The sequence below is a fragment of the Vipera berus genome (assembly GCF_964194415.1).
Source record: "Vipera berus genome assembly, chromosome: 6".
In the NCBI taxonomy this organism is placed as follows: Eukaryota; Metazoa; Chordata; class Lepidosauria; order Squamata; family Viperidae; genus Vipera; species Vipera berus.
The window spans coordinates 84,091,522-84,119,406 of NC_138208.1; the positions used below are offsets into that span (position 1 = coordinate 84,091,522).

The following is a 27,885-nucleotide window of genomic DNA, read 5'->3' on the forward strand; positions in this document are numbered from 1 at the left end:
CCGAGAAGCAAAGCAACTGCAGTCATTCACTTAGCAACTGTGACAAAAAAGGTCGTAAAATGAAGCAAAACTCACTTAACTGTCGTGCTCAGCAAAAGACATTTTGGGGCCCGTTGTTATAAGTCGAGGACTTCCTGTAATAAACTTTTTTTTTTCCAGTGTCACTCCCTCTTTCTGCTCCTTTAAAAGGAGGAAGTGGCTTCTTGGGACCTGATGACTGAGCAATATTTATTACATTCTCTATTCCACCTTCTGGAAGAAAATGATTCAGCAGTTTTTTTAAAAATGACACAAGCTTCTCTATCATCAACACAATCCTATGCAGGTTTAGCCTGGGATTAACCTTAGAAACAGGAACAAGAGATTAGTTAGAGCCACACATCATACATACATACATACATACATACATACATTTATTTAATTTATTTAATTTATTTAAATTTATATGCCGCCCTTCTCCCTAACGACTCAGGGTGGCGCACAATAAAAATTAAAAACATAAAATAGAAAATTTTAAAAAGAATTAAACAATAAATACAATAATTATATGACAATTTAAAAACCAGTAAAAAGCTAGTTAAAACCGTAGTCAGTCCAGGCCCGCTTGGTGGAACAACCATGTCTTCAGGTCATTTAACCATGATTTATTAAGAAAACCATGATTGTCTGGGTTGGTAAATGGCATTATGGCTTAAACCAATGGTTAGGAGCTGGACTGTTTGGACTGAGAAAGCATTTGTCAAAACTGAACAAGTCACATTCTGGAATAATGTTGTAGGTCAGTGTTTTTCAACCTCAGGCATGTTAAGGTGTATGGACTTCCAATTCCCAGAATTCCCCAGCCAGAATTCTGGAAGCTGAAGCCCACACACCTTAAAACAGGGGTGTCAAACTCTCAACATCACGTAACGTGTCACTATGTATCATGACTTTTTTTTGCCAGCAATGGGGTGGGCGCAGTTTTGCTATGATGCATCCGGCCCGCGGGCTGGCAGTTTGACACCCCTGCCTTAAAGTGACTGAGGTCGAGAAACACTGTTGTGTGTGCGTGACCATATTTGACTTAATACGTATCATATAATAAAATATAAAGAAATATCTGATCTAACTGACCATTGTGTCATGCTGTTTTAAGACGGATGAATTTTGATAATAACAGGTTGACCCACACCCAAGTTTCTCCCCTCTTTATCATTTTCCCCATTGTTCTCACTTCTGCTGACCCAACTGGTTCTATCCTGTTGTCAATGTTTGCATACCTGCCTGCCTTAAAAAGCAGCTGCTTAAACAGGTCATCTGCTTGGCCTTTACATGAACCACGCCCAGAGCAAATAATTCTGCCAGAGAAGAACTACTGGGGATATGAAATACTGAGACACACCAAGCCTTTAAATTTACAAGGATTCTTCCAGTTGCCGTATTTAATACAACCTATGTCATAAAAATTAGGGACGCGGTGGCTCAGTGGGTTAGGACACTGAGCTTGTCGATCAGATGGTCAGCAGTTTGGCGGGTCGAATCCCGAGTGCCGAGTAGCAGAGTGAGCGCCTGTTACTCGTCCCAGCTTCTGCCAACCTAGCAGTTCGAAAGCACGTAAAAAGGCAAGTAGAAAAATAGGGACCACTCCGGTGGGAAGGTAACAGCGTTCCGTGCGCCTTTGGTGTCTAGTCATGCCGGCCACATGACCACGGAGACGTCCTCGGACAACCGCTGGCTCTTCGGCTTTGAAACGGAGATGAGCACCGGCCCCTAGAGTCGGAAACGACTAGCACACATGTGCAGGGGAATCGTGGAACTGGGAAGAACCACAACTGTATTAAATTTAACCCTCTGTGATATGCAGAAAAAGTAATTCAGCTATTCTCAGGATCAGTAGTCTTCAAATTTAGCAACTTTAAGACTGGTGGACTTCAATTCCCAGAATTCCTTAGCCAGGGATGACAGCCAGCAGGGTTTTGCAAATGATGATTGTGTGATTGCAGGACACTGCAACAATCTGATACTCTCCTAACAGTGGCAAATGGAACCACCCGTTGTAAGCTGATGTTCTGTATGATGTTCCATATTATGACATCACTTAGTAATGGAGTTCACGGTTTGTCAGTGAGAATTACGTGTCATAAAATAGGCCACTCTTTCTGTTCCCCAAATCCTGCAAAAACTGACCTGTTATGTCACCCCCACAATAGCAGTAACAAGGAGCTAAGTATCCCTGCCATATCTAAAATTGCTGCAAATCCTGGAAGATTCCTCATCTCCGTTTTATGACAAGGGAAAAATGCTTGTGTACATGCATACTCACACGCACCAATCTACACCTTCCCTTTCTATAAATGTGGTCGGATACAGAAAAAAAAATCAGAGCACTTCCTACGAGGTGGAGCTGAAAAGCCATCACAGCACCATTCCTTTAAAAGCCCTTCTTAAACCTGGAGCTGAGAGATGAGATTAGGTAGCATTTCAAAGAAACTGGTAAATCCCAAAGATTTGCAGTCTTTCAAACAAAATACTATTTTCCCTATGGATTCAAATACACTGCAAAATAAGCCAGAAATTACTTGTCAGCTCTCAAGCAGAGTCATCACATGAAATCAAAAAAATTCCAGAGATGCTCTTGAATTTATGCGGATTCCTTAATTGTGTAGAAGAGCCACAATCTCTAGACAGACATCTCTTTATATCCATCATCTGGCAAATTAGGGATGATTTTTTTAGGAGAATATTATAGTAGAAGACGAGTAACTATTACTGCTGAAGCTTGAGCATTCTTTCATCTTCCTGGCAGTTACCATTTATTTCAATTGAAAGAAAGGCTCTTGTATCAGGTGAGCATTGAGATGGCTTTTAAGTTTAGCCATTATGATGTGAGCAGACAGCGTCATGCTTTCTGTACATCATAAAGCAGCTTAAATACCAGCTATCAACAGGTTGGCTTAGTGCAAAGTAAAGCAGGAGAGGAGAGAGGAGGAGAAGAAGAGAGAGAGAGGGCAAGGAGAGGAGAAAAAATAAATAAAAAAGAGGTAAATTAATGAACAGATGGGGATAAAATTAATCTAGGTGCCTTGAAGATCTCTGGTTCATTTAGAAATTAAAGAAGCCTGTGAGGTGGAAATGTTATTTTGTTTAGGCGCCACACTGCAAGTTAGGTCTCTGTTGACTTTACCAATTGACTTTTCTTCCCAGATCCCACTGCCAATGTGAACTTTAGAAGGATCCTGTTGGATCAGGTTGTAGGCCCATCTGGTTTACTCAGATAGTCAACTGGAAACAACTAGGATGCTCACCAACCTGAGCTATAGGGAACAATCCCATTTCAGGATCATTTCCCAGAAGCCAAAACTTAAGAGGTGCTGCCTCTGAAACACGATCAATGTCACCCAGTAATGTTCCTCCAAAACCCCCACTGAGAATCAACCATATTTGCTGCCTGTGGCTACCACAGAATGCCCCCACTTTAATGGGGCAAAACTGTACTTCCTTGGGCCATTCTTGACCTTAACCCTACATCTAATTTCTGAAGAGAATCAGGTCCAGCCCATTGTGAATTCTTTATCTACCGCTAAATTGCTTTGACTGGTAGTAGTTCAGATTCGTGTCAAACACCAGGGAAGTCCAGAGACCCAGGCAGTTCAAATGGGAGAATGGAATAGGAATAATAGGAATACAATAGAATTTGGAAAGGATCCTACATCTAATTTCTGAAGAGAATCAGGTCCAGCCCATTGTGAATTCTTTATCTACCGCTAAATTGCTTTGACTGGTAGTAGTTCAGATTCGTGTCAAACACCAGGGAAGTCCAGAGACCCAGGCAGTTCAAATGGGAGAATGGAATAGGAATAATAGGAATACAATAGAATTTGGAAAGGATCCTGGAGGTCTTCTAATCCAACTCCTGCTCAAGCAGGAGACCCCATACCATTTTAGACAAATGGTTGCTCAGTCCTTTCTTAAGAGCTTCCAGTGTTGGAGCACCCACAACTTCCGAATCCAAGATACTGTAAACTTAAGCTGTCTATAAGAATCTGGTCAAAGCAATTTGGCGGTATATAAGGAATGGGCTGGATTTAGATCTCCTGTGGGCAAGAAGAGACTCATGACTGATGACGCGGGCTCAGCCTGGTCATCTCCTACAGAATGGTTGCTAAGCAACCAATTGTAAGTTGAGGACTACCTACGCAGCCTTATATTTCCCCTGGATCAGGGGTGGGGAACCTTGGCTCTTTTATGACTTGTGGACTTCAACTCCCAGAATTCCTGAGCCAGCCATGCTAAGGGGAAAGGGAGAGGTTTCCAAGCTGAGCCATGCTGGCCGAGGAAGTCTGGGAGTTGAAGTGCACAAGTTGTGAAGGGGCCATGTTTCCCCACCTCTGTACTAGACAGATATAGATCTGGCTGGCTCACGAATTTTGGGAGTTGAAGTTCACAAATCATAAAAGAGTCAAGGTTCCCCATCCCGTGTCCTGGATGAATAAGTTTCACTTTTGCTCAAGATCAGTGGTTCCTAAGATGGGGTTTCCCCTTTTGAGTCAGATCACCTCTTGACGCCCCTTGATTTATGTTCTGAACTTCACGTTTCTTGATACTGACCCCGAATCCTTCTTTACAGCACATGCAAGAGCTGGATTAAACACCATGCTAAGGACTAAGAGCAAGCAGTAGAGTAAGTAAAAATAGATGCGCACGTAATCTTTACCCAGGTAAAGTAGCTTCCCTGCTACTTTTAAAACGGAAAATATGAATATTCACAATATAATCTCTAGGCATCTACAAAGTGCCTTTGTTCCTCCCTGGAACATCTGCATAATGTATTAAGGCAGATTTCTTCGTTTACCACACAAACTCAAATCATGCCTTTTTAAAAAAATTATTTAGTAGCATTCTGATCTCTCTCGACAGACGTGCAAAGAATTAAAAACAGAGATGCCTAACTTGGAATCTTCCTCACCCAAATATTGGATGCAGTCCCAACTTCTTTTTAAGAATAGTTATTGAGTTATAATTTTAAATGGTAATAATATGGGGAGGAATCCTATTAGCCACTGTAATTCAGAGAGGGAGTCTGGTGCAGTGGTTAAAGGTGCCAGGCTTAAAAACGGAGAGATTGTGACTTCTAGTTCTGCCAGGCAATAATTTACCTGGGTGACCTTGGGCCAGTCCCAGTCTCTCTCTCAGCTCTGGGACAAAGAAACTGGCAAAGGCAAACCACTTCTGAAATCTTGCCAAGAAAAATGTAGGGACGTGTCCAGGCAGTCTCCAGGAATCTCCACTGTCCCAAAGGCACGTGTGTGTGTGTGTGTGTGTGTGTGTGTGTGTGTGTGTGAACTGTTAATAACAATTAACAGTTATTGTGAAACTTTGAATTCCATTCCTGGCCATACCAGCTCGTGCCTTTAATCCTGCAAAGAAGAGCCAAAGGAATTAGCTTGCCATTTTAGAAAAAAACATGTAAGCTATTAAGGCTTTTAAAAATTCCCAACACACACACACACACACACACACACACACACACACACATATAGTTACAAAGTCAGCCTTTCAATTTGGAAAACTTTTTAGAAGCATAGCTAAAATGATGCAGTAGAAGGAAGGGCATTTATATTGCAGTAAAGGGTCTGGTCTTAGCCTCAGAGAATGACAAAGCTTGGTCAGGTAGCAAACATCTCCAAATTTCATATATTTATTAGATTTTTTTATCCTGCTTTTATTACTTTATGAGAAACTCAAGATGGCGAACACGCCTAATACTCGTTCCTTCTATTTTACCCAACAACCCTGAGAGCTGGATTGGGCTGAGACAGTGTGATTGGGCCAAAGTCACCCAGCTGGTTTTCATGCCTAAGGCAGGACTAGAACTCAGTCTCCCAGTGATTTGCCCAAAGCCACCCAGCCAACTTTCATGCCTAAAGTAGGATTACAGGAAGTTTCAAGTGAGACTAGAACTCACAGTCTCCTGGTGATTGGCCCAAAGTCATCCAGTCAGGTTTCATGCCCAAGGTAGGACTAGAACTCACAATCTCCCGGTGATTTGCCCAAAGCCACCCAGCCAACTTTCATGCCTCAAGTGGGACTACAGAAAGTTTCAAGTTAGACTAGAATTCACAATCTCCCGGTGATTGGCCCAAAGCCACCCAGCCAACTTTCATGCCTAAGGTAGGACTACAGGAAGTTTCAAGTGAGACTAGAACTCACAGTCTCCAGGTGATTGGCCCAAAGCCACCCAGCCAACTTTCATGCCTAAGGTAGGACTACAGGAAGTTTCAAGTGAGACTAGAACTCACAGTCTCCAGGTGCTTGGCCCAAAGCCACCCAGCCAACTTTCATGCCTAAGGTAGGACTACAGGAAGTTTCAAGTGAGACTAGAACTCACAGTCTCCAGGTGCTTGGCCCAAAGCCACCCAGCCAACTTTCATGCCTAAGGTAGGACTACAGGAAGTTTCAAGTGAGACTAGAACTCACAGTCTCCTGGTGATTGGCCCAAAGTCATCCAGTCAGGTTTCATGCCCAAGGCAGGACTAGAACTCATAGTCTCCCGGTGATTGGCCCAAAGCCACCCAGCCAACTTTCATGGGTAAGGCAGGACTAGAACTTACCATCTCCTAGTTTCTAGGCCAGCACCTTCATCACTGTCCCAAACTGGCTCTTGGCTGCTTCTGCTGCCCACATTTGCAAAAAGTTGGCTTGTTTACAAGGGCACGGCCAGGCGGAGTGCCAGCTAGGGAAGATACATATCAGTGTACCTTGGGCAATACGATGGGGAAGTAAGCTCTGTGGGTACATGTTGCGTGTTGCCAACCTCTGGAAGTCATCCTTGCCTGTTGTAACAAAACCAGCCTGGCATCTTATACAGCCCTAAAGCTTTCTTGCCTCCCCAAGGCTGAGACGGAAATATGTTACATCGTTTACGCCCCCACCTTCGCCAAGGAACTAAATTGCTGCAAAAGTTTAAACCCCAAAGCCTTCCCATACCACAAGATGAAGAAAAAAAACTTCACACTTTAAAGCTTGGGTGTCCAACCTGGGCAACTTTAAGACCTGTGGACTTTTAACTCCAAGAATTCCCCAGCCAGCCATGTGGATTTAAAGTCCCAATTCTGGGAGTTTTAATCCACAGGTCTTAAAGTTTAAATCCACAAGTCTTAAAAGTTGCCAGACTGCTTTAGGGATTCTTTAAACCTACTTGCCTAAAGAAATCCGGAAACCTCATAATCTTAGTTTCCAAGGTGCTTTTTCAAAGGGCAACTGGATTATGTTTTTTTCCTTAAGATGTTTCGCTTCTCATCCAAGAAGCTTCATCAGTTCTGACTGGATGGTGGGGGTGGACGGAAGTCCTTAGCAGTATCTCCGAGAGCCGTTGCCCAGATGACTGCAAAGAAATATGATCCTTTCATTTCCCCACCACAAATATCCTGTCAGAACAAATTCTTCCATTCCGCCCCCCCATCCAGTCGGAACTGATGAAGCTTCTTGGATGAGAAGTGAAACGCCTTCTTCCTCAAGATGGGGGGGGGGGGGAAACACCACAGTCTGGTTGCCTTTGTTAAAAGCACCTTTGAAACCACGCTGGCCAGGATGACCGAGAATCCCCACAGACATACCTAATCTCAGTTTTTGTAAAGCTGGTGCTCGATTTACAACAGCTCATTTAGCGACCCTTCAAAGTTACAATGGCACTGAGAAAAAAAAAGACTTAGGACCATTTTTCACAATTAAAACCACGGCAGCATCCCCAAGGTCGCACGATTAAAAAAAAAAAGATCCAGACGCTGGGCAAGTGGCATATTTATTATTTACCACGGACGCAGGGCGAGGCCGTCAAGGGGTTTTCCCCCCTTTTGCGACCTTCTGACAAGCAAAGTCAACGGGGACGCCGGATTCACTTAACAACTGTGTTGCTGCTGACTTATTTATTTATTTTATTTTATTTCCATTTTATATCCCGCCCTTCTCCGAAGACTCAGGGCGGCTTACAAGCTTAGCAGTAGCCTTCATTCTATGTATATGCCTGCTTATTAGGGCTTTCACACACACACACACACCCCAAGCGGCATTATTACAAAGTCAGCTTAATTTATTTATTTTATTTTTATTTTAATTCCATTTATATCCCGCCCTTCTCCGAAGACTCAGGGCGGCTTACAAGCTTAGCAGTAGCCTTCATTCTATGTATATGCCTGCTTGTTAGGGCTTTCACACACACACACACCAAGCGGCATTATTACAAAGTCAGCTTAATTGCCCCCAACAATCTGGGTCCTTAACAACCGCAGCGATCCCCTGCCCGGAAGGTCCTTAAAACGAGGCAAAAACGACGCACTTGACGAACGTCTCGCTTAGCGACTCGGGCACTTGACGAACGTCTCGCTTAGCGACTCAGGCTCGGTTGTGAAGTCGAGGGCTACCCGGGAATCGCTTTCAAGCGAAGCACCGCCAGCTTGGGAGGGCTGCGCCCTTGGGAAAAGCTGAACCAGCCCGAACCAAGACGGCTGGCCAGGAGCCCAGACGAGGCGCCGGCCAAGCAAGCGGCCTGCCTGGTCGGATCCTTTGACTGGGCCGGCCGGGCCGGGAGAGCTTAACAGGCGGGCCCAGGATGGCGGGCAAGAGGCCGTCCGGCCGTCCGGCAAGGGCAGGGGTAGGCAACCTCGGCTCTTTTATGACTCGTGGACTTCAACTCCCAGAATTCCTGAGCCAGCCATGCTGACTCAGGAATTCTGGGAGTTGAAGTCCACGAGTCATAAAAGAGCCGAGGTTGCCTACCCCTGGGCAAGGGGAAGGCGGGCGGGCAAGCGATGCTCAGCGGCTCGCCGGGAGGAAGAGGAGGGGAAAGCGGCTCACCCTTGCGCGGCGTCCTTGAAGAGGATTGCGCGAAGCGAAGGGGCGGGCGAGGCTCGGCTTCCCAATCACAAAAGCGTAACCCGAGGAGCGCAGGACCGGCGGGCGCCGGATCCGCCCCGTCTCTTCTCTCCCCTCCTGCTTCTTTTCTTCCTGTCCTTGCCGGCCTGACCCGACGCCTCGCCTCCTTCCTCCTCCTCCTCCGTCTCCTCCAGGCTGCTGTCCCGCGCCGCGCTCTGCCTTCCATCCCGTCGCTAAGCCGGCCCCGAGCAAGCAAGCCAGCCTAAAGGTGAGTCCCGGAGGGTCGGATAGGATCTCTCTCTCTCTCCCCTTCCCCAATTTCTTTTTATAGCAGGTCTTGGATTCCTTCCCTCCCCCTCCCCCCCCATCTTCCAGCCTGCTCCGAATATATTGGTGGGAGGGGGGTTTGAGGGGGAATATCTATTTTCCCACGCTTTGCTGGAAGATGCCTTGGGAGCAGGTTGGAGGATGGCATCTTCCAGCACGACGTGGGAAGAGGTATTATTTCCCCCTCTCCCTCCGCCTTCGGAGCAGGTTGGAGGATGGGGGGGGGGGAATTGGGGAGAGGGGCGAGTTCTCCTTTGGTGCATCTTTTACTTACACACACACACACACACACATTCATTCTCTAGGTCCCTGGGTTCAATCACTCCCAGGCTTGGGGTTGTCTCGTGTCTTTGCATGCGTGCAAATTAAAAAAAATATGGGGAACTTTATAAAAGGGCTGCAATAAAGAGAGAATGGAAGATGGATGGAGCCAACACCCCCCCACACACACACACGGGTTTGGGGTTGTTGTTTTTTGCAATGCATCTCTAATTTGCCTCCATCTTTCCCCCCCCCATTTTTTCTTGGGGCACAAAGGCCTTTCCTGAAGGATTAGAGGAGATCATTTTAGGTTTTCCGCACCCCAACATCGCCCCCCCCACACACACGGTTTTGGGGTTGTTTGTTTTTGCAATGCATCTCTAATTTGCCTCCATCTTCCCCCCCCCTTTTTTTTCTTGGCGCACAAAGGCCCTTCCTGAAGCACCCCAACATCGCCCCCACACACACACGGTTTTGGGGTTGTTTGTTTGTTTTTTGCAATGCATCTCTAATTTGCCTCCATCTTCTCCCCTCATTTTTTCTTGGGGCACCAAGGCCCTTCCTGAAGGATTAGAGGGGATCATTTTACGTTTTCCCGCACCCCAACATCGCCCCCCCCCACACACACACGGTTTTGGGGTTGTTGTTTGTTTGTTTTTGCAATGCATCTCTAATTTGCCTCCATCTTTCCCCCCCCCCCCATTTTTTCTTGGGGCACCAAGGCCCTTCCTGAAGGATTAGAGGAGATCATTTTACGTTTTCCGCACCCCAACATCGCCCCCCTCACCCCCCCCACACACACACCCAGCCGGGTTCTTTTGCCCGGATCGCTTTCTTCCTCTTGAGCAGGGGGTCTTCAAACTTGGCCCTTTTACGACTCGTGGACTTCAACTCCCAGAATCCCTCAGCCAGGCACGCTGGCTGAGGAATTCTGGGAGGTGAAGTCCACGAGTCGTAAAAGGGCCAAGTTTGGAGAGCCCTGTTCTTGAGTCCCTAAAGTGGGGCGGGTGGAAAAGAAAGCGCCCGATCTTTGGTCCTCTGAAGATGCGAGAGGGAGGGGACTGGTTGCATCATAATCTCGGGTTGAATGGAGGCTTTGGGGAAGCAGCTGTCAATCACGGAGCGGGGTGGGGAGGGGGAAGAGAGGGACGTGCCTAGGAACACGCGGTCTGGGAAGGTTTTAAAAAAAAAATTTCCAAGAGAGCGGGGGAGGGAAATGCATGTTCACTTTTCCGTCCCCGCCGGCAGTGGAATTACAGGGGGGGGGGAAGAGGGGGGGGATGACTAAAATGGAGAGCTCGCTGCCCTTCCCCCCCCCCTTTTTGCAGGACGGATTCTTTCTGATGCGTTTTTGCATGCAAACTGCAGAGTCATTTGGGTGCCAAGAGGGGCACGTGACCACCGGGACCAAATTACGCACTTTTATTATATTTGCTGGCCTCTTGCGACAAACCGGAATCGGCCGGTTCACACCCAGGCGGAGTGAGCCGCACATCCTGCCTGAGGGGAAATCTTGCAGAATTTGGGCTTTTTTTAAAAAAGGCGGCAAGATGGGGGCAGAAAGCCTGGCCAGGTTTCTGCAGCGTTTGCTGCGTCAGGATCCGTGCAAAGGGTCATGTAGCCTCTTAAGGGGAATTCACTGGCAGGTAGTCCTCGAGTTATGGCTGGACTAATCGAGCCTGGCAGTTAAAAAGAGTCCCTATGCTGGGATGGCCGTAAAGTGGGCCGTCACGAGACTGGATCCATTTTTATAACCTTTTTTTTTTGTTTTTGTTTTGAAGTGGTCATTAAGCGAATGCTGCGGCGTAAAGCAATGACACAGTCCCGAAGCGAATCCTGCTATGGGATTTTATCTTTGGTTTCCAGGAGAAAAACACCACACACACAAAAAATATTGTAAATTTCAGTCACATGGCTTGGGGTGCTGCACTGCTGAAAAGGTGGACTCTGTGCCTAAAATGCAGTCACATGACCAGGGTCATAAGTAGTTTTTTGGTGGGGAGGTCTGTTGTAATGTTGAATGGTTACTAAACAGGCAAGTCGTAAGTTAAGGACTGCCTGTAGGTGCTAGTTCCTACATGTTGAGGTCTGAAGCAGAAAATGTAGAATTTGTCCTCTCTTTTGTCCCAGTTTAGCTTCATTAAAACACAAGGGGCCCAGTGGGATTGACCAACTGGTGAGAGTAGGGTAGCTTGGTACAGGTGCAATCCTTGATTTACAACAGTTCGTTTAGTGACCAAAGTCACAACGGCATTGAAAAAAAATGACTTCTGACCGCTTTTCACACAAATCCTTGCAACATCCTGATCATCAGGTGCTCAAAATTCATGTGCTTGGCAACGGGCATGTGCTGCTATTTATGACAGTTGCAGCGTCCCGGGGGAGGGGGGGTCATGTGATCTCCTTTTGCGAATTTCTGACAAGCAAAATCAACTGGGGAAATCAGATTCACTTAACAACCATGTTATCAACTTTACAACGGCTCCGATTCACTTTGACAACTGGCAGGAAAGGCTGTGAAATGGGGCAAAAGTCACTTAGCAACTGTCTTGCTTAAGCAATGGAAATTTTGGGCTCGGTTGTGGTCGTAAGTCGAGGATCACCTGTAGCAGGGATAACTTAGCTACCTTAATTGGGATAGCTTGAAAAATGACAAAAAGCCCTGTCCTTGTGAGGGACTCTGGAAGGTCCCAGGAAATTGAGTTTTGTGTGTGCCTCCAAATTCAGCTTGATTAGTGGGGTAGGCAATCTTGGCTCTTTTATGACTCGTGGACTTCAACTCCCAGAATTCCTCAGCCAGCCATGCTGAGGGGAAAAGGAGAGTTTCCAAGCTGAGTCATGCTGGCTCAGGAATTCTGGGAGTTGAAGTCCATGAGTCATAAAAGAGCCAAGGTTGCCTACCCCTCGGTCGCTAGGGTCAGGGCTAGGGTTTGCACCACCCATCTTTGTTCACAGGAGCAATTCACATTTAACCCTGAGAATCCTGTCGGTTAGCCATGAAGAAAGCATTGACCTTAAGCGTGGAACCATAGTTTCAAAGCCACGTGGGCTGGATCCTAGCCATCAAAAACTAAATTATATTGTATTACTCATCCATCCATCATACCTACCTATTCCAGCAAGCCGGCCTGGCCTGATAGATTTTGGGGTTTCATTTGTTTTACTATTGTTTTACTGTATACTTACCTTGCTCTGTACACCGCCCCGAGTCCTTCGGGAGAAGGGCGGTATATAAAAACAAATAAATAAATAAATAAATAAATACTTTGCCCCAGCTGATGGCACATCTCAGAACTTGGCACAATTGGAGTGTGACACTTTTAAAGCAATGTTTTTCTAACTCTCAAACCCAACAGACAAGGTCTACGTCGAAGATCCAATTAATCTGAATCATTGCTAATCGTGCTTACGCACACTTAGCGGCATGTGCTTGGAGTTAGATAAAGAGTCAACAGTATTTGGGGGTGGGGCTTTGTGCACTTGTGACTACGTAGGGAATCCTAGGCTGAGCCCTCTTTTAACTCCACTCCCGGGTTCTGCCACTGATTCTCTACACAAACACGGCACCTTCAAGAGGGGTGCATTTCAGTCAAAATTGAAGCCCACCCCTCTCGAAGTTGCCAAGTTTGGAAAAACACGCTGCACAGTCCAACTCAGAGCAAAGAAACCCCAATTGTTGCTTTCTACTAACTGCAATTGAACTGCAGGTATGGGGCCTTGACTTCTCCCCTTCCCCCTTCCTTTCCCCATTCCTGTTTTGTCTGTTGTTGTAGATTGTAAGCCTTTTGAGGCAGCGACCATGTCAGTTCTGTGTTGCCTGTCTGTTGTGCTTGCTGTAAGACAGTAGAAGTTCACTATGAGCGACTTCACATTCTTTGTTGTTTGTTACTCTGTGGGGTCCTCCTCCTCCGACGACGGCTTCAACCGGTGGCCTCCATCTTGGAGTGCTGAACAAAAGGTAAGTGGGAGAGTTCCACCACCACCCCGCCCTCCTTTGCCCCCATTTCGACAACGGCAACACAATTTTGATAAATGGGCGAAAATCAGTCTTCAGCCAAAACCATTCAACATAGGGCAGGGGTAGGCAACCTCGGCTCTTTTATGACTCATGGACTTCAACTCCCAGAATTCCTGAGCCAGCCAAGCTGGCTCAGGAATTCTGGGAGTTGAAGTCCATGAGTCATAAAAGAGCCGAGGTTGCCTACCCCTGACATAGGGGAATGCAGGTCAGTCAGATCACACCGTGAGCAAGACACAGGTAGTCCTCGACTTACAGCCGTAAACTGTTATGGTCATTAAGTGGGTCATCACATGACCAGCCTCAATTTTACCACAGTTTTTGTGATGGTCATAACCAAACACCATGGTCGCTAAAAGAATCCATTTTGCTTCATTGGCTTTTTTTTTTTTTTGCCAGAAACCGTTAATACTTGTAATGGTAAAAACTAAAAATGAACATTGAAAATTACAGTTACGTAACACCAGGATGCTGTAAAAGGCGGTAAAAGTCAGCTGGTTGCTAAGCACCCAAATGTGATCACGTGATCTCAGGGTGGGCAGCCATTGTAACTTCAAAATTGGGTCATAAGTAGCTTTGGGGAGGGTCTGTTATAGTTGCAAAAGGTCAACCAAGTCATTGTTTTCTTGGCGAACATTATGAGCGTGTATTAGCATCCAGAGAATATACTGATAACCCTCGACTTTATTTATTTGGAAATTTTATTGCCACCTATTCGCACATGGCAACTCAAGGCGGCTTACAGGAAATAAAAACACAATATAAAAGAAAGAAAAATGATAATAATAACCAACCCCCCCCCCCCAATTGTGGACTTACAGCCACAATTGATCTCCAAATTTCTGTTGCTAAGCGAGACAGTTGTTAAGTGAGGTCATTTTATGACCTTTCTTGCCACTGTTGTGGAATAAATCACTGCAGTTGTTAAATTAGTAACATGATTATTGAGTGAATCCGGCTTACCCCATTGATTTTGCTTGTCAGAAGGTTGCAAAAGGGGAACACATGACCCCGGGACACGGCAATGGTCATAAATATGAACCGGTTGCCAATTCTGATCACGTGACCACGGGCATGCTGCAATGGTCGTTACGTGTGAAAAATGGTCGTAAGTCACTTTGAATGGTCACTAAATGATCTGTTGTAAGTCGAGGATTACTTGCACCCTTGTTCACCTGCAGTATGTAGGGCTCTCTGTTGTCCCTGTGAGTTAAGCAAGGATCCCCCTTAGCTGGATCTTCTGCTTTCCTCCAGTTCCTTCCGGAACGAAAGGTCATTCAGTGGGGTTACCTCAAAGTTCAGTCTTGGGCCCAGTCCTCTCCAACATCTTCCATCAAGATCGACTTTGGATGCTTTCTTGTATTCCAAGCGGGGTACAGTGTTTAATTGTTAGTAGGATCCGTTTTCAAAGTTGGCCAGAATGTGGCCTGGGATTGCACAAAGGGCTAAAATCCGGTTGAGTAGTGTGCAGCCAGGTGTTCAGCACAGACCTTGCCAATGTGATTTTAGTAGCCCAGGAAGGGATAGGAAAACCCGAGGAAAACCGTGCAATCAATAAACCATGGTGGACTACGCTTGTTTTGCCCTATTTTGATTCTCCTCCCCATCAGCAGCCCATCGATTTCAGAACTGCATGGCCACAGAGATAAGAGGCCTTTAGCCTCCCAGTCCTTGCTTAGAGAGAGCTTTGCATTTCGGCCAGGGTCAGGCCATACACACCCAATGAAAGGAAAATCCCAAATCCAAGCGGGCCAGAAGGCAGCCCAGCCACCGCACCCCTCCGGTTCTTTCTCGGCCCGAGGGCACAGATGCAGCTGCTGCTCCTCGCCATAGCTGGGGCAGGATTTGCAAGTACCTCCATCCTGCAAAGCGGTGTTCCCGCCCGCTGCCATGCCAGCAGCCCCGACTAAAGGCCGAGCGCTGCGGCCTCGCCCTGCCAAGGAAGGGGCCGGCGGTCGAGACAACATCCGATTTGCAGCTTGTCAGAGGCCGCCCAACTTTCCTCTGGAATGTTGGGCTTGGAAAGCCACCACTGATTTGAAAGTAGTAGTCTGGACTACTGTAATGCTCTCTACATGGGGCTTCCCTTGAAGACCACTCGGAGGCTCCAACTGGTACAGAATGCGGCCGCGAGAGTTGTCTTGGGAGTTTCCCGGTACTCCCATGTTACACCTTTGCTCCGCGAGCTGCATTGGCTACCAGTTGTCTTCCGGGTGAGGTTCAAGGTTTTGGTGATGGTTTTTAAGTCCTTACATGGCATGGGTCCGGAATACCTCGGGGACCACCTGCTGCCGGCGTCAACTCCCCTCTGCCCTGTGCGTTCCCACAGAGAGGGCCTCCTCAGGGTGCCTCCGGTCAGAGAATGCCGGCTGGCGGCCCCCAGGGGGAGGGCCTTTTCTGTGGGCGCCCCGGCTTTATGGAACCAACTGCCGGTGGAGCTCCGGATGGCACCGGATCTCCGCTCCTTCCGGCGCGGGTTAAAGACCCATTTATTCGAACAAGCTGGCCTGGCCTGATGGGGGAATGTCTGGGTTTTTATGGGTTTTTATATTTGATTGTTTTAATTGGGCAATGTATTTAATCTTTTTTTAAACTTTTGTATCGCTATTTATATGCCCTGTTCACTGCCCTGAGTCCTTCGGGAGAAGGGCGGTATAAAAATCCAATAAATGAAATGAAATGAAATGAAAGTCAATCTAACAGTATCTTTTGGGTCTACCGAAGCATCCAGAGCTATTTTTGTCCTCATTATCAGTAAAATGCAGATGGTATTATAAAAAAAAAACCTCTGGGGATTATTCCAGTTCATGTGTGCAAAGTTCTGCCTGTTCGTTTTACGATTCTTCATCTCTGCACGCGTGCTTCGATCTTTGGTCTTAGGTGGGCAGTCACTGACCTACCTGCAGAATATTGTATCTTGCTTTCTTCAACCGAATGGAGTTTGTAGTATTAATTTTCAGGAACGTTTGGTGTTCCGCATTGATTGCATTTCAGTGATTGCCTTGTCCAAATGGGAGGTAGTTAAATGCTTGTGTTATTTCCGGAGTTTGGTATGTGATAAGGTGATTTAAGAGGTTTGGCAAAGATTGGAGTCCAGCCGTTCACTGACTTTGGGGCCATCATTCTCTTTTTAACCTCATCTAAGTTACAAGGTTTTGATGGAGAGGAAAAATCGAAAGAGTGCCATCTAGAAATTGGAACGTAACTCTTAACAGAAATAGTAGACCTTGGTCTTTAGGAGGGGGTGAATTGAATATACGAGGAAGGGAAAAGTTTACGACATTAGCATCTGAGATATTCATGAAAGGATTCCCTTTAAGCATCAACAAGCACCCTTGACATGAAGTAGCTGAGTTGAACAAGCTGCTTAGGAATACCCTGTGCTGGCATTTGGGATATATAATAAAAGAATCACTATTTAGGCCCTAAGTTGTTTTGATTCAGAAGTGTACAATTTGACTAAAATTGGTCAAAATACTGTTGAATCGGCCATCGGTGTTAAGTTCACAATTCTTTGGGAACACCTGTTTATGTTTTCTGGAGATAGGTTTAGCCCAGAGGTAGGCAACCTTGTCTCTTTTATGACTCGTGGACTTCAACTCCCAGAATTCCTGAGTCAGCCATGCTGAGGGGAAAGGGAGAGGTTTCCACGCTGAGACCTGCTGGCTCAGGAATTCTGGGAGTTGAAGTCCACGAGTCATAAAAGAGCCAAGGTTGCCTACCCCTGGTTTAGCCTATGGGAAGGAGAGTTATGGAGGCCACCCTTTGCTCCTAAACAGAAAAATGGGGTATATAAGTGTATTATGAATGGCCTGCCTATTCATAATACGGCTGCTTTGTGGGAACCCACTTAAGACAGGGGTCTTCAAACTTGGCCCTTTTATGACTTGTGGACTTCAACTCCCAAAATTCCTTAGCCAGGCACGCTGGCTGAGGAATTCTGGGAGTTGAAGTCCACAAGTCATAAAAGGGCCAAGTTTGAAGACCCCTGCACTGAGAGGATCTGCTAGGATTAGTCTGTTCCCCACTCTGATCCCAGCCTTGCTGTTTATCCCAAAGTTTTCTTGGAAGTTCTTGAGAGTGGGTGTAACTGAAAAAATGTGTTCTTACTGTTGTGATCTCATGAAGAATGCCAGGAAAGAACAAAGCCCTACTTTATTCTCCCTTGTTTTCTTTTGAGAAGAGAAATGTCTTCGGATTAGGGCCATCTTTCAAGTCGAGTTAGGGACAGTAAACAAACCCTTTTCACTTGTGAAGACATTAATAGCATTCCGTGGTAGTGAGGAATGAATAGGGTTTGACTTGTTGATTTCAATGGACATTGGCAATGCTATGATTTCCAAGAATAAATAGCAAGTAAGGTTGGTGGGTAGAGTAATTGTGTTGTCCTGAGCTTCTCATTGAAGTATGAGTCATAGTTACCCTTGATATTGTTGAAGATAATAATAGTGCTAACGGGTAAGTGATATTTCATCCTTTCTCAACTTTGTGACCTGTCCCAGATAAATTGAACTATGACTTCTGTTGCTCTATACGTAAGGGTGTAGGTCTATACATACGTTGTGTATATAGTGTGTTTTAAATGTGTGTTGTGTATGTGTACGCTTTGAGAGGAAGCAACTAAATTTCATTTTCAATGTGTGCCATTGTGCCCTCAGGGGAAAAAAATGACAAAGATTATCTAATAAAGGTTATCTAATCTTGACTGGGAGAAAAAGGTTGATTAAAGAGTAGGATGATCCAAACTCGTTCAACGTTAAGACTGATGGACTTCAACTTCCAGAATTCTGGGAGTTGAAGTCCATAGGTGTATTATATGTAAATAGTTATTACTAATGTTAAACGATGTTAAACTATGAGGTAAAGCTTTCTGACAGGCGAACATGTTGCCTTAACGTTGCCGAGTTCAGAGGCCCTTGTCTAAAGAGGATCAAATTCTAGTCCATCCTGGTCATATATCTTGGCCAGAGGTAGACAACTTTAGCTCTTTTATGACTCGTGGACTTCAACTCCCAGAATTCCTGAGCCAGCTGTGCTGGCTCAGGAATTCTGGGAGTTGAAGTCCACGAGTCATAAAAGAGCCAAGGTTGCCTGCCCCTGATCTTGGCAATTGCAATTTTCCACCTCAGTAGGGCATTGAACTGGTGAGGTCATTTCATGTTTTTTTTTCCTCTTCCTCTCTCTCTTTTTGCAGAAAGCAATGGCTTCCCTCAAGGACAAACTGATTACCCCAATTACCCAGCCCAGCACTCAACCGAACAACAAGGTCACCGTGGTGGGGGTCGGTCAGGTGGGGATGGCCTGTGCTGTCAGTGTCCTGGAAAAGGTACGTATGTCCATTGGAGATGTTTATATGTGCTGGCTTTCATGCAGAAGATCCCCAGATGGCGTGGACAATTCAATACCGTATTTAAAAAGGCTGAATTCCAATCAAGCACAGGTAGTCCTCGACCTACAACAGTTCATCTAGTGACCGTTTGAAATTACCACAGCACTGGAAAAAAAAGTGACTTATGACCGTTTTTCAGCACTTAAGATCACTGCAGCATCCTCGTGGTCACCTGATCCAAATTCAGACGCTTGGCAACTGACTCATATTTATGACGGTTGCAGTGTCCTAGGATCATGCGATCCCCTTTTACAAGCAAAGTCAATGGGGGAAGCCAGATTCACTTAACAACCGCGTTACTAACTTAACAACTGCAGTGATTCACTTAACAACTGTGGCAAGACAGGTTATAAAATGGGGTAAATTTCACTTCACAAATGTCTCGCTTAGCAACAGAAATGTTGGCCTCAATTGTGATCTCAAATGTTGGCCACAAATTGTTGCATAGGCACTCCGTGACGTACAGCTGCAATTGAAGCCTGAATTTTCGTCACTAAGCGAGATAGTCATCAATCAAGTCAACACATGGCTGAATCCAATTTTACAAAAAAATTTATTTCGGTCATTAAGCAAATCCGGGGGCTGCTAAGTGAATCACCTAGTTGTTAAATGAATCCAACTTCCTCCGTTGACTTGGCTTGCCAGAAACCGGCTGGGAAGGTTTTCAAATCACAGTCGCATCACCACAAGATCCTGCAATCGTCGTAAATGTGAGCCAGGCACCCAGATTGTGATCACATGAACCAGGGGTTTTGCCATGTTTGTAACTTCAAGGGCAGCTCAGAAGTCATTGTTTTCCAAGGCTGTGTAACTTCAAACCGCCGTTAAGCAGATGGTCATAAGTTGAGAAGTGAGATGAATTGGTCTAGCAAAGAAAGATGATAATACAGTAGCTGTAAAGGTAAGGTCTCCCTTGCACTCAGCTGGAGACTTTGTAATACAGCCATGCAGGGGGTTTTGGCAATAGAAAAGATGGTTTACGATTCCCTTCTTCCAGAATTTTTGATTGTCTTATAGCTTGGAAATGTCCTCCTGGTCTCCTGTCCATTGACTAACTAGGTCTAGCTCTATTAGCATCAGAATCCAGCTCAAAACAGATAAGGTGATGGCCACTAATAAATTTGATTTTTTTTAATGATACAAGAACAAGTTTTGAAGGCCACACATGATCCATTCCTGGCTGAGAAGCTTGTTCTAGATTTGCATCTGCTGTGATGCAAGAAGGTATCAAGGCTTGCTTAAGCTGGATCGGTCACTTCCATGATGAGATGGACCTCTGTTTTGTTAATACACAAAGTGTGCCAAGGTTGCAGCCCTCATGCTTAACTGTGCGCCATGTTTCTTCCTGATGGCAGGGTCTCTGCGATGAACTTGCTCTCGTTGATGTCCTGGAAGACAAACTGAAAGGAGAAATGCTGGATCTACAACATGGGAGCTTATTTCTGAAGACACCTAAGATTGTAGCAGACAAGGGTAAGATTTGCATTGTGTCTCACACCCCCTTTGAACACCAACGAGCCGTCAGAAGACATGATGAAAACTCTTTAATTTCACAGCGTATCGATAGACTTAACCATAGTTTCAATTGGGAATATGTGACCATCTTAGATGAAGCCAAGTCCAAAAACGCCAGAGAATTTCTAGAAGCTGACAAATTAGCCATCAATAGAGGTGTCATGCTTCCGACAGATGAAACTCTTCAAAGAACTTTGAGGCATTGTTTACCTTAAAGAATCTTTATTGGAGCAGCATAGCATCGGCACTAACACAGTCGAAGCCAAAAACTGGATTCCTCTCCCCTGAGCACATAGTATCAAAGCACAATTCCCTCCCCCAATTAACAGTCATAAACCACATTCTCCAGTTAGTTTGAAATGCAGGCTTCCCCTCCAGTTCTCCAGCTCACAATTTTTATCATCTCTTTATTTCAATAACCTTGGTTCTCACACTAGGTTCAGTATTGTTATGTCTAGCTAAACTCTCATGCACATTCCTCCCCCCCAAAGCATCATCTAACTAACTCTTAAGAGTAAAACATGAAGAAAATGGTTGCATCTCCCATCTGTTGTCAAAGCAAAAACATCTGATGTTAGCAGCGTTGACAAGAGGTATAGACATTAGCAACATCTATAGATTATGCAAAAGAGAACCAGCCCAAGAAGGAACAAAAAAGGCCCAAGCACCTGTCCATCAGCAATCAGAACCGAGATCAGCATAGATTAACTCCAAATAATTCATTTTATTACGTGTTTTATCCAGCATTAGACTATACTCAATGTACTTTGATTGTCAGGTCAGTATGATTCAGTTTTTCTGAAGCTAACTAGTTTTTGCTATACTGTCTGTAAAACTAGGCAGACCTTGGTCGCCCATTGATTACATCATTAATTGTAATATATTGCTATGTCCTCTTGTGTTGGTTCTGTTTAGTTTTGTTTTATTTGAATGTTTAATTTATGTGTTTGGCCGTAATAAATTGATTGACTGATTGATAGCAAAACATCTGCAAGAAAACAACCAAGCTCAGAGAGCATCGAGGACCCCTCATTTCAACCCTGAGCTGCAAATGTTCTCCTTTATTACTACTTCCTTTCCTTGTCGCCCATCCAAAACAAAATTTCAGCTCGGGTTGTTGAAGAAGAGAAGGAAGATTCTTGGTGACTGGATCTCTCTGCCCTCTGCAAAAGTTTGGAGAAAACCAATCATGATCCTTTGGGTAACTTCACCTCTGCTTCCCTTTGCTCCAGATTATTCTGTGACCGCTAATTCAAAAGTGGTGGTTGTAACCGCCGGTGTGCGCCAGCAAGAAGGAGAAAGCCGCCTTGATTTAGTTCAGAGGAACGTCAATGTCTTCAAGTTCATTATCCCCCAAGTTGTGAAATACAGCCCCAATTGCATCATCCTGGTGGTGTCAAACCCAGGTAAATGTTGGTTTGGGGTCAAAGACGATTCCGCCGAAAGTCTGATGCTTGAAACCAGACATTGCTCAGCTCCCTGGTTGTTATTATATATGAAACCATCCAACTTAAGAGTGGAGCATGTTATAAAACAAATATGCATTATTTTTAATACCTTAATCCAGTTTGGATATGTATGTATGCGCAGAGGCCACTTTACGCTGCATTAAATGTTTAGGTTTATTCCCCATTTACAAATATTATCCTGGAATCTCTCTGTGGAGAATAGAAAATAGATAAGCAATAAATAATAGAGATGTAGGTTTGCAGTACTTTGCTTAAAGATAGTGATGCATGTTGTCGTAACTACACAACCAGGCAGATAACAAGTAGTCCTTGACTTACAGCCACAATTGTGACAAGAATTTCCAATTGCTAAGCAAGGAAGCTGTTAAGTGGCTCGCATGTAACTTTACAGTCTTTTGGGCCATGGTTGTTAAGTGAATCACTTAAGTTAAGGGTCTTCAAACTTGGCAACTTTAAGACTTGTGGATTTCAACTCCCAGAGTTCCTCAGCCAGCAAAGCTGGCTGAGAAATTCTGGGAGTTGAAGTCCACAAGTCATAAAAGGGCCAAGTTTGAAGGCCCCTGACTTAAGTGGATCACATAGTCATTAAGCACTTTTCCCATTGCTTGTTGGAAGCTGGCTAGGAAAGATGGTGCTCATATGACCCCCATGATGCTGCAATCATCATAAATACCACTGGGCAAGCACCCAAATTTTGATCACGTGACCACCAGGATGCTGTGACAAGTCTTAAATGCAAGGAGCAATCCAGAGCCACTTTTTTCCAGTCCCATTGTGACTTTGAAGGGTCACTAAATAAGTTGAAAGTCAAGAACTATTATATTTGCATATTTGTTTTGCCCATTTTGTGAAGTCAAAAGTTTTGGGTTCACCTGTGGCACTAAGTCAGAAACCATGGTGTCTAAGCAAAGTGGCCAGGATCAGAGTTGCGTGCAAATCTTGGCCAAAGTCAGCTAATCTGCAGTTTTTAATCCCGAGGCCGCCATCTTAACCAGATGCTTGGAGGATCCATCCTTCAGTCCGTCTGTCTTGTCTTCCCTTTTTCAGTGGACATCCTGACCTACGTCACATGGAAACTTAGTGGCCTGCCAAAGCACCGTGTCATTGGTAGCGGTTGTAACCTTGATTCTGCTCGATTCCGCTTTTTGATGGCAGAAAAATTGGGCATCCATCCTTCCAGCTGTCATGGTTGGGTCTTGGGTGAACATGGTGATTCCAGCGGTGAGTAGGCCTTCTCCTGGCAGGCAACATGATGCCTCCCGGATGTTCTGCGCGAACATCTCCAGTCCCTTGCTAGGGATCATTCAGATAAAGTGTTGTTGTTAGTTGCAAAGTCATGTCTGACCCATCGCGACCCCATGGACAATGTTCCTCCAGGCCTTCCTGTCCTCTACCATCTTCTGGAGTCCATTTAAGCTCACGCCTAGTGCTTCAGTGACTCCATCCAGCCACCTCCTTCTCTGTCGTCCCCTTCTTCTCTTGCCCTCAACCTTTCCCAGCATCAGGCTCTTCTCCAGTGAGTCCTTCCTTCTCATTAGGTGGCCAAAGGATTTGAGTTTCAGCTTCAGGATCTGGCCTTCTAAAGAGCAGTCAGGGTTGATCTCCTCTAGAACTGACCGGTTTGATCTCCTTGCAGTCCAAGGGACTCGCAGGAGTCTTCTCCAGCACCATAGTTCAAAGGCCTCAATTCTTTGGCGCTCAGCCTTTCTTGTGGTCCAACTTTCACTGCCATACATTGCAACTGGGAAGACCATAGCCTTGACTATACGCACTTTTGTTGGCAGGGTGATGTCTCTGCTTTTTAGTGTGCTGTGTAGATTTGCCATGGCTTTCGTCCCCAGAAGCAAGCGTCTTTTCATTTCTTGGCTGCAGTCCCCGTCTGTGGTGATCTTGGAGCCCAGGAAAATAAAATCTGTCACTACCTCCATTTCTTCCCCATCTATTTGCAGGAATTGAGAGGGCCGGGATAAAGTGTTACCTGGGAGTTATAGTCCAAAATGTCTAGAAAGCATTGAAGTCGGCCTGCCAAATGGTTTTCTTTACAGTAGCAAAACCAATTCCTACTGTGATCAGAGTCACTTCTTCCTGAACTTTCATTCTGATATCTTGTGTGACTATATCAGGAAAAGTAAAAAAAAAAGTGGCAGGAGTTAAGAGTCATAAGTCCCATCTTTGATTAGATAGGAGAACTTCCAGTAATGATTTGGAAATATAAGAAAGACACTCATCACTTCCATGACATTGCAGTAAATTTTCTTTAATCCTTTCAGTACCGATCTGGAGCGGGGTCAACGTAGCAGGTGTTTGTCTCCAGGATTTGAACCCACAAATGGGGACTGATCAAGATCCGGAGGAGTGGAAGAAAGTGCACAAACAGGTGGTTGAGAGGTATGATGCAATGAAGTCATGGAAGCAACAGACAAAAGAAAATAATGGACAGAACGTAGCGTCTAAACCTGCCCATCTGCGGATAAACAGAGTCTCAATTTTTCCCCAGTACACCTTGAAAAGTGTGCTACCTGCGTATAAGCCAATCCTTGAAAAAATTTTATGTTTTAATTTTCACAACTAGCTTATGCGTGTGTGGTGTGTTTTTTGTGGTATTTCGATTAAAATTTTGAGGGTCAGCTTATCCGCAGGAGAGCATCTCCATCTGGATACACAGGTACTTTTAAAAACTATTGCATACATACCCATGGATAAGCCAACAAGCTTATTTTGGCACCTGAAATTCTCGGTTTCAGGGATCCTTGGTGCTCTCTGGAGCTTGGTAGTTTTCTTGCAGACATTTCATTACCCAAACTGGGTAATATCATCAATGCTAGTAACTCGAGAGAGGGATAGGTGAATTGCAGCGGGCCTCGTCTTCCTTGAGGTTTGTGTTCTGTACCAGCCTGCTACCGGCCCTGCAGAAAAGGCAGGGACAACCCCTTTTACAAGAAGGCAAGAGGCTGGAATTAAGCCTGCCAAATTTATTAACATAAAACAGCAAAACAAGACACCAACCATGAAACAGGAGCTATGAAACAGGGGTTGCCTTCAGCAAACCAGCCCTCCCACGCATTCTTTTATACAGTTCAGGGCGTGGCTTCTCTCTGCCTCCTTCCGAGGTGCCCCATTGCCTTCCTCTGTTTACTCCTGATTGACTGCCTCCTGCGTCGGGCGTCCTTGAACAGGGCCAGCTGTGGGTCATCTTCATCCACGCTGTCAGGCTCACACAGCTGGGTCTCCGTCGTGACCAGGTGGGAGGGGCCTGGCTGAGGGCTCGAGCCTCAATATTATTCTCAGCAAGCTCTTCAACACCCCCCTCCTCCTCTTCCTCTGAGTCGTCCGACCCAACTGCTGAACCCACAGGCTGACCCTGAATCACAACAGTTTGAACCTTCTCAAGTTAAAAGTCCTCACGGCTGGGGTGAGCTGCAATTCTACTTGTCCCTCTCTTGTTATTCTGCATTGAATTGGCTGCTGCAAATTGGCCTCAGCAAAATAGCTGGCTGAGTCGGCGAGATGGCTGGAACAAGCCAGATGGGGTGAATTATCCAACTCTGTTTGCGCTCTGTTTATATTCTAGTCTAGTGGCTTGTTAGTGTTGATTGGCATGAGTCTTTGGGTTGGCTGTTTACCGTTACCTTGTTTGGCAGTTCCTCGATTGAGGTTATTGTTTACCCCAATCCAGTTCCCAAAGGAAGTATTCAAAGGCTATAACGTGGAGTATTTCGAACCATAGACCAACACGTGTTGTGGGAAAACGGGGAAGAATATAGTAGATGGTCAATTTCCCCTTTCATTGGCTTCCTTGTTTGAATTTTCCTTACTTGAAAATGACGTTGGCTGTTTGTCTCCTCTTGAGGAGGACTATGTCAGATACTTCTCCAGCCTAACCGTTTTAGAGCTTTTGGTTTCCCGTTGACCACGCTGACCTAGACTTCCTCTTTGCGTCCAATAGTGCTTACGAAGTGATCAAACTGAAAGGCTACACCAACTGGGCCATTGGCTTTAGTGTTGCTGATCTTCTAGAAACCATTCTGAAGAACCTTGGCCGAATCCACCCAGTGTCTACCATGGTAAAGGTAAGGAATGTTGTGAGATGGGGGTATTTTCCATTCTTCATACACTTCTCTCTCTCGGTTTTAGGTCAGGGATCTCCAAACATGGCAGCTTTTAAGACTTGTGGACTTCAAATTCCAGAATTCCCCAGCCAGCCATGCTGGCTGGGGAATTCTGGGAGTTGAAGTCCACAGAGTCGCCATGTTTGGAGACCCCTGTTTCAGGTGAAATATACTTTCCTTGAGACAAAGGTGTTAGGATTGGGGAAAGGGGTTTCAGCCTTTAAGGCAGACCCGGCTAGGAAACCAAGAGTCACTACTTTCATTGTAAGGTCATAGTAACAAACCTGCCAGTGCTGACCGTGCTTCCTGCCAAGCTCAGGAGGAGCTTGACTAAAGGCATTTATTTGGGTTACAATTTTGGCCCAATTTTTTTTTACAGTTAGTCCTCGACATACGACTGCAATTGGCTAAGCAAGACAGTCGTCAAATGAATTTCCTCATTTTACGACCTTGTTAAGTTAGTCACATGGTTGTTAAGCGAATCTGGATTCCCCATTGACTTTGCTTGTCAAGAGGATGGTAAAAAGTGATCACCTGACCTCCGGGACACTAACCGTCATAAATGTGAATCGGTGTCTGAATTTTAATCACATGACCACAGAGATGCTGCAGTGGTCGTAAGTGTGAAAAACAATTATTAGTCGCATTTTTTTCAGTGCTGTTGTAACTTCAAACAGTCCCTAAATGAACTGTTGTAAGATGAGGACAACCTATATCTGACCCTGTTCTTGGTTGCAGCCTTTTCTCCTGTTTCTCAAAGTTATTGCTTCTGCCAGTTAGAGCAGACTGACATTAGAATTATGGAACATCAGCCATGTTTTATTATAGGTGATCCTTGACTTATAATCCTAATTGAGCCTGGCAATTATAGCTGTAAGTCACGCTGTAGTTGGACCTGTGTATACAACCTTTTTTTTTTTGCGGCAGTCGTTAAGCAAATGCCATAAACACATTGTTTGCGGTGGGCCAGTTTTTGCTGAACAACCAGAAGTAACAACCCTTTTCCTTCAAAACTGTTGTAAATCAGGAGCATGTGACTGCAGGGCTGTAAATGTGAGCCAGCTGCCAAGCACCAACAGGATGGTCACATCATTGGGATGGGTCTTTTGAGGGCCTATCACAACTTAAAATGGTTGCTAAGCGTTTGGTCACGTGTACCCCATGATTAACATCAGTATAGGACAAGGGTAGGCAACCTTGGCTCTTTTAGGACTGGTGGACTTCAACTCCCAGAATTCTTGAGCCAGCCATGCTGAGGGGCAAGGGAGAGGTTTCCATGCTGAGCCATGCTAGCTGAGGAATTCTGGGAGTTGAAGTCCACCAGTCATAAAAGAGCCAAGGTTGCCTACCCCTGGTATAGGAGGAATGACAGATCCGGGGAGTGGAGTTAAAAGAGGGATCAGCCTAGAATCCCTACGTAGCCACAATCTACATAGTCAACAGTGATTGCATACCCCGGTAAGGCTCTGAGAAAGGAGGCTTTTCTAATTCTCTTTATCTTTTGTTGCAGGGTATGTATGGCATTGAAAATGAAGTGTTTCTGAGCCTGCCTTGCGTGCTGGGATCTGTAGGGTTGACCAGCGTGATCAATCAAAAGCTGAAGGATAACGAGGTGGCTCAACTCCAGAACAGCGCCACTACGTTGTGGAATGTCCAGAAGGACCTTAAAGATCTGTAGGCACTTGGAGATGCTCTCCTTCCCCATAACTAAGAAGACAAGCAGTGTTAAGCCAACACGTTCGTGTTAACTCCATAGCTGAGCTTCCAGTAAAACACCTCGAAAGGGTATCGGCTTTCCTCCACCACAGTTAAGACCCACATTGTTGTCAGTGCAGACCTTCCGAACAAATAAAACCAGCTCTTTTGTGTGTGCTCCCATTCTTGTTTCGTTTTCATTTTTTTAAAAAATATCTAGTTCGTTTTTGCTTATTTCAAGCAGTCTTAAGT

The 27,885-nt window shown here is 45.4% G+C and overlaps 1 protein-coding gene across 1 annotated transcript; it reads left to right on the forward strand.

The window, feature by feature from the left end:
• Nucleotides 1-8,873: 8,873 nt before the first annotated feature.
• On the forward strand, nt 8,874-27,816 carry LDHB (lactate dehydrogenase B). The gene is made up of 8 exons (XM_081331164.1): nt 8,874-9,118; nt 18,651-18,782; nt 20,201-20,318; nt 21,593-21,766; nt 22,877-23,050; nt 24,100-24,217; nt 25,776-25,899; nt 27,449-27,816. Exons 2-8 carry the CDS (start codon nt 18,657-18,659, stop codon nt 27,614-27,616), a joined length of 1,002 nt encoding a protein of 333 aa, XP_081187290.1. The 5' UTR covers nt 8,874-9,118; nt 18,651-18,656; the 3' UTR covers nt 27,617-27,816.
• Nucleotides 27,817-27,885: the final 69 nt, after the last annotated feature.